This window comes from Nicotiana sylvestris, chromosome 3, assembly GCF_000393655.2.
Source record: "Nicotiana sylvestris chromosome 3, ASM39365v2, whole genome shotgun sequence".
Classification (NCBI taxonomy): Eukaryota; Viridiplantae; Streptophyta; class Magnoliopsida; order Solanales; family Solanaceae; genus Nicotiana; species Nicotiana sylvestris.
In genome coordinates this window covers 189,202,203-189,209,507 of record NC_091059.1, presented here as the reverse complement: position 1 = coordinate 189,209,507, position 7,305 = coordinate 189,202,203, and the positions used below count along the sequence as shown (strand labels likewise).

The 7,305-nt window shown below is 36.1% G+C and overlaps 1 protein-coding gene across 1 annotated transcript; it reads right to left on the bottom strand.

Moving 5' to 3' along the window:
• Positions 1 to 296: 296 nt before the first annotated feature.
• On the bottom strand, positions 297 to 6,804 carry LOC104230839 (developmentally-regulated G-protein 2). The gene is made up of 12 exons (XM_009783734.2): positions 6,675 to 6,804; positions 5,638 to 5,722; positions 4,964 to 5,031; positions 4,664 to 4,740; positions 3,989 to 4,169; positions 3,843 to 3,899; positions 2,989 to 3,063; positions 2,454 to 2,573; positions 2,180 to 2,350; positions 1,473 to 1,586; positions 1,109 to 1,279; positions 297 to 740 (listed from the first exon to the last, which is right to left on the bottom strand). The coding sequence occupies exons 2-12, from the start codon at positions 5,705 to 5,707 to the stop codon at positions 645 to 647; spliced, it is 1,200 nt and encodes a 399-aa protein (XP_009782036.1). The 5' UTR covers positions 5,708 to 5,722; positions 6,675 to 6,804; the 3' UTR covers positions 297 to 644.
• Between the last annotated feature and the right edge of the window lie 501 nt (positions 6,805 to 7,305).

Below are 7,305 nucleotides of genomic sequence, written 5' to 3'. Positions count from 1 at the left end.
TTGAATATTCTTTACTGTTCTCTTCTTTAGAAACCATTCCTTCCAGTTTTAAGAAAAAAACATAAATTAATAAGAAGCCGTGGAGTTTAAATATTGGATTGATAAAAGAATAGGTCAATCATGTATTTGTGCTACCACTAGGTACTAGCAACTGAAGCTAATCCATATTTTGGTTTAGATTAACTGTGATTGTGTGGCTCAAAGGCCGATTTATAAGAAGAATCCCAAGTTTATCAAATCCAAAGAAGAAAAGAAAAATCTAAACACTTAACATGAAGTTACTGATGGAGATAACATGAAGCTAAGAAATCCACTTATTCTCACCTAAACACTTTTAGGAACTGAAACCAAAACTTTCTATAGCACATTAATACTATTAGCAGCAGTGAATATTATCTGGAGGAAGAAAGAATGTGCCCAGATATTATACACACTGCAGACTGCAGAGTGTGACATGATCAAATACAGAATACAACAATGAAATCGTCTACCCTCTTCTGATAAATAGGCTTCACGCCATAAAGTTGAGAAAACCCCAAGCTATTCTTATTGTATAGCTTGTTCTTCAAACAATAGTCTACGTGCAGCCCATACACACCCTCAAGATCAGCACATAGAACTAAAAGCCCCACTATTTGGGTCAATCAAGTCTTGAGTGGAGCCTTCTTTACACGGTCGGATATACGAGCAGGATCAGTAGAATGCGATTTGAACCGGCCTCTACCTTCCCCTTCCTTATCCTGCATAACAGAACATGTTTTTGAGTATCACAGGCAACAACTGTGTGGAGCGCCTAGTGCGATAACATTGGCACCAAGCTACACCACTTAAAGTGTACATTAGCTCGAACTTCCCTATCATGTGTGCTTTGGTTGATATGATCACTCATAATTTGTGACACAAGCTCCTAATTAATAAGATGAGAAAGAAGCTAAATGCCTTGTCAGGTTTAGCTGACAGAATGTTTTAAGGCCAAAACTGAATTTACACTATCAGCTAACATGTTGCCTGAGGAAAAGGTAAATTACCATATGATCCTGAAACTTAAAGATCATTGAATATGTGGCTGGAAGAATTATAAAACTATGTGAAAAGCACGGTCATTTACCTTTTTCTTAACAATCTGAACTACATCTTCATCCTGAAGCAGATGGGCGAGGCCACAATGCTGGGGGTAGTGCCTTGCACTAATGCCCCACACCAACACATACTTCACATCCTTAACAAGGCTCCGATGTATGTGATTACAGAAATCTTCAACTGTACAGCCACCTCTATCCTAAAATCATAAACAACAATGGAGATGCATTAACAGAATTTTAGAAAAGAAAAGAAAAGAATTTGAGACTGTTCAAATTACTATCTTTAACACAAGCATCTTAACCAATCAATGACCAGAGACTGAGAATTTCCAGAGTAACCGAGCACGGCAAGGAAGAAAATATTCAAGCATAATGTGCCACATAACATACAGCAGAAAGGACCACGGGATCTGTGAAGTCTGGTTGCTGGCCTTGAGGCTTTGTATAAACTCTGACAAGACCCATCGCATCCCACATTTTTGCAAGTAGTCTGTCCAGATTCAGCTGTATAAGGGAAAAAACACATCATTAACTATATAGCCAAGGCAGTGGAAGACATCTGAAAAGCATGTCAGCATGTAAAGATCATTTGCTCTTACTCCAAAATCAGAAGCAGCTGTACAGTTATTCAAGTCCAAATTCGGCAAGGAAACCCAAGTAAATCTTTTTTTCTATACCATCATCAAAATTAAGAACCAACTAGAAAGGATCTTGCAACCCTGGGAAAATAACAGGGTTCTAGTTATTTGCATAAGGATAAGCTACAGGCGAGAGAGACAACGCCTTGTCAAACCAAGCCTAGGGAATTCTACAAAGCCACATAAAAGAAAGACTTCATATACAGAATATCATGAGTTGGCAGTTAACTTCCGGCACAAGCCCAATAGGACAATGCGCACACAAAATGCTCAAATTAAATATGTTATCTGATCTTGGTAGCACTAAATATAATTTGCAAATGTCAAAAACCAACATATTAAAAATAACAGTAGCACTAGCAGCTAAATTAGACATAGCTATGAGCTTTCAGGTTCACCAAAATGAGCTATAGCTCATTTCAACCAGCATTCAAAAGAATTCCAGAAATTTTTAAGTACCTTCAAGTTGCAACTGATGACAACAGAGTTCGGCTGTCGAGATAATCTGTCCACATCATCAATACCAACAACATCTATCTTGTTGTAGACATATATGCACTTCATGTATTTACGATTTCCCTCAATAACATCAATTAGGTCATCCACCGTAACATCTTCACGAAATAACAGCTGGAAAGGTGAACAATTACTACAATGTAGGGAATCAAAGCAGAAGCAAATATTCAAACAGGAGTTTTGAAAATGATGAAATCGCCATGTTATTCTACAATACCTCAGCATTGTGAATCTTGTACTCGTGCAGAATTTGATAGCATAGCTTCTCATCCAAATGTGTCAAATGCACAGTGCTGTTAAAAGAAATTCCACCAGTCTTTTTCTTCTTGAAGTATATCTGCAACCGTTGGACAATTTAAGCTAAGACCTGAGGTTCAATCTTGTCTATCGGAAAATACACTACCAATGACTGCATGGGTGTTACACTAACACTTTAAAGACCACGAAAAGGTCTTTTCTACACAGGAATATCGTAAAAAGAACATTTTATAGCAAACTGCTGTCAGACAGAAAATAGCATAGATTTATAAAGGTGAACTCGGCTATAAAATCATTTGATAATAATGTGGCAGGCTAGCTGTGTGAATAATCATTGAGAAAATCTTCCATAAACATGTGAAATTCTTTAGAAACTAAAACCAGATAGAGAAAATTAGACTAAGGAATATATATGTTATTAGAAACTAAAAGAAATATATATGTTATTAGAAACTAAGGGACAGAAAATATGGATAATAAGCATAATGGATCACCTGAGGAGGTCGCTTATTTAGTCGCAGGCCCACAGCTTCCAGCTCCCTTGTTAATATTTGCCGATGGCCTTCACTCTGATGTTGTATATTTAATTAAGAGTCAAGAGAATCAAGAAAAAAAGCATCACCTAACAGAAGGCGCATGAACAGAGAGATAACATAGTTCTAAACTTAGCTTAACAGATAATGAAATGTTGATATTTGTTCGAGTTTATTGCTGGAAATGAAAACAAGACTAAACTTAGCTTAACAGGTAATGAAATGTTGATAATTGTTCGAGTTTATTGCTGTAAATGAAAACGGGACCTAAATGTACTTTTAACCGTGTGCCTTTTTTTTTGTGGTTTTGGTAAAATAGTGTTTACCCCACTTGTGGGAATATACTGGGTTTGTTGTTGTTGGTAAAATATTGTGTTTGTGTGTGTTTTTCTGTTTCTTTCCTTTAATAGTGAGACTGGAGACTGCAACATGCTATTTTTTGCGGGGTCATGTAGTACTATTTTTGTTTGAAAATTTTGCATTGTATTACTGTACGTGGTTAATTTTTTTAATAGGTGAGAACAACTAGAGAGAGGGACCATCCACCAGTTCAGACTGGCTTCATTCCTTCTAGTTATTTGTGTTCTTAACTATGACATTTTCACTGATGGATAGACAATTCCCTCCATGGCAACTCAGCCAAGCTTTAGCTTGACATTGCTACAAGAACCAAGCCGGGCTCCGCTGAGCTCAATTTAGTACAACCTGAGCTTGAGCAGAGATGAGGAGTAATTCTAGCCAAAAGAATATGACCACAAAGAGGAGAACATAAACCCCAATAGGCCCATTATCAGAAACAAATGACCAACACTTACTTTTGAAGCGTCAAGAACCATCAATACGATGTCTGCAGACTTGGAAACAGCAATGACCTGTTCAAAATGACTACTTTTCAGAGGTTGAAATCACAACCATACAACATACATTCATTGCCAAATTGCTAATACCAGCTTCAATATACCTGTCTACCACGCCCCTTTCCTTCAGATGCACCTTCAATGATTCCCGGAAGATCAAGCAATTGAATTTTAGTATCATTGTAATGGATAATACCAGGGATGCAAGTAAGTGTTGTGAACTCATATGATGCAGCTTCGGAATGTGTTCCTGTCAACATTGTAAGGAGTGTAGACTTTCCAACACTGTCAAAAAGAAAAAGTAAAGAAGTTTAAGACACCATGGAAGTAGGCAGTTAAGTGACACTAAAGAAAATCATGTACCACCTTACCAAATAGGATAAGTTAATATGTCTTAGGTATTAAGTACTTCCTTTTTTATGCTTTTTGATAACTTAAGTTACAACTTAAGTGCAGACAATTCGGTAATGAAGCAAAAGGTGGATCCTCATCATTAATATATGTTCTCCCGTGCCGAATCTCACATCAAAGTGCATCAGCATCTTAAGCTACTAACGGTAAATATATACTAATCCAAAAGAGAGTTACTAACGTTAAGTATATCGGGACCAAGGATGGAAATGAAAAATGTAAAAAGTGACCAAAAGAAATTAAATGATCCAATTACATAAACTATCAAGAACTAAGAGTATATGAAATGCTTTAGAAATTGTTTTTCCTGATGAGAATTAAACCCTTCATGACCAGTCACAAAACACAAAAAAAGGGAAACAGCCAACCTTGGAAATCCTATTAGTGCAACACGTCCATGGCCAAACTTCGTAACTTCAAAACCTTCTCCAGCGCCACTAGAACCCTGTTACACCAGCATAATCAGAAAGTTATTACTCTGTCTATAAGAAGAAGAAAAGAACAGGACGAGAAAAGGTGGTCGCCAGTGAAAAGGAAATTTACTATAGCACAACTGTTTCTTATTGATAAGGAACTATAGAATGAAATTATATCACGGAAACTCGATGAATCAAAGATAACAGAAAATTGACACTCCAAATTAACAGTTGAAATACCAAAAATCATACTTTGGGGGGCTCCAACAATTGTGTCCTCAGCTTTGCTATCTTAGCCTTCAGCTGACCCAAATGATATTCTGCATCACACAGTTGAAGTCGATTATTAAGCTTCTGAAGACAATTTTAGGGAAAGGTTCAATAAACAGACAGGTGTTCACACAAGATCCTCTATCACAGAGGAATTAAGAGCGCAAGAATGAATTTCCAAGGATACCTAGAAATGTGACAAATAGTTTTCTTCTATATATAAGAATAAACATATAACAAATAGTTACACCTCAAACAAATATGATCATGTGCTAAACAACAAAGAGTGCTCTTATTTTGTCAAAATTCCTGCTTTGCACTCTTGTTTCTGAATGTTGAATATCCCGGTGATGTCCCCATGAGAAGTTGGTTTCCTTTGGAGGACTAAAATCCTTTTAAATGTTTGCTCTATCATCGCTGAACAGACCCTCAGGAGGCCTTCTGAGCCTGTATGTCGATTAATGTGGACAGGACTGCGTGGCAACAAGGATTCACTGATGGTGATGCGGTGATGCCTAATGGTGGCTTAGTTGGTACAACAAGTTCTTGTCTAAGTTACATCTAAATTCAAAGTGAAACTAAATTTCTACATCAATATTATATGGCAAGACTCATTAGAAGGTATAAGGCTTTAGCAATACGACTATGGCAGTTACCAGTTGCTTTATTTTTCTGGGTTTTTGCCATCTCGGCCTCAATTTCTTTGATCTTCTCTATGATCCCCATGGTTCTCTAGCTTATCTGCACATAAAACAGCAGAAAAAAGATCAAAATTCAGTCCAACAGACAGTCCCATGACAAAAGAGATGTTCAAAGAAAAGTACACACAGAAAAGAACTACTCTTTCTAGAAATTGTAGTCAACAGACCAAGTCGGATTTCAAATGGTTGATAATGCCTGGGACCTGAGGTCATCCGCATCACAGGTGTAAGGTAATTAAAAAAATGGAACTAATGCAGAGAGAAATGGTTGCCTGTGCTATAAAGAGCTAAATCTAGAGCTAGAAATCATAAGCCCGAATCATGGTCACCTGATGAACAACAACAACAACAAGGACATAAATTCGGACTTTTTTTATGATGATGATGTCGGGCCAGCTTATATGCACCTCCATTATTCCACGGGGTACATGCAACTCCCGCCAGCACAGTACCTCTGCCCACCCAGGCAAAGATCGGACTTAAATGGGACTTATTATGTTTCAAATTCCATCTCTTGTTTCAGACCACCAAATACAAAATGTTCGAAATTGAGGAGTGAACATAAAGTTGATTAAAGTAATTATACTAATTAATGAAAGAAATCAGACAATAGGCAACAGTAACATGAAACTCTGAGGCAAATCAACTAGATATACATAGGAAAAACTCTCAGTAAAAGCCGAAATTATCCAAGATACAACAAACAAAATGAGCTGTGCGATTAATACTCTTGATAGTCAGAAAATCAATACTAGATAATTATTAGAGATGTTGAATATCAAATAACCTAACAAACTAATATTAACTAAAGCTCATCTGGATTGAATTTTTCAATAGATTCCATTTAGCCAGAGAAACTCAATCCAGAACATTATGAGTTAAATTGTGACGATGTTAAGTAAAATTTAATTCGTTAATCAGCAAAATACGAAACATTAGGATTTGCAATAAAAGCATAAATTAAAAGTTCTATGAAATTAAGTATCTCTTACGAGACTCCGGCGACCGGCCACCGGCTGCTGCTTCGCGGCGAATACAGTGATTTTGGGAGTAAAAGAAGATGGGGAGAAGAATAATGCGATACAGCCGGGAGGAGGGTTCAGAATGAAGAATATGTCAACTTAGGGCCCTGATTTTCAATTTTAACTTTGTACACTCATGTTTTTCGTAATTACACTATCTGACCCGGAAATTTTCAGTCAACATTGTACAAAGTGGCAAATGTTTTTAAAAAATAAAAAATAAAAATCGATCGAACTTACTATAATTGAATTGATTTTTAGAAGAAAAAAAAAATCTTCATAAATACATAGATTTTATTATGAATCTATAACGGGAACGAAAAAACAAGATAGAATTTCAGTTTTTTAACAATATAAAGGCAATAAAATATTGCTTCGAACTACAAAATATTTTTTATTGATAAAAATAACATATGCTATATAAATTAAACAAATAAAAGCATTAGTATTTTACGTCTTGAGAAGTAAAATACTTAAATAATCATATAGATTCAACGGCTTATTTTAACTAGCGAGTTTATCTCCATCTTACTTTTATGAGATTTTTCCTTTTGCAAGCGGATACAGGAAGTGAGTAAAATTTCACAATTGTTTCAAACAA

Bases quoted from the DNA above. Each gene is read 5' to 3' on its own strand.
- LOC104230839 (XM_009783734.2), bottom strand. From the start codon at position 5,707: ATGGGGATCATAGAGAAGATCAAAGAAATTGAGGCCGAGATGGCAAAA. The intron at 4,170-4,663 runs GTTGGCTGTTTC...TCTTTTTGACAG, and splicing joins GCACTAATAGGATTTCCAAG to TGTTGGAAAGTCTACACTCC. The intron at 1,587-2,179 runs GTACTTAAAAAT...TCCCTTATACAG, and splicing joins TCATCAGTTGCAACTTGAAG to CTGAATCTGGACAGACTACT.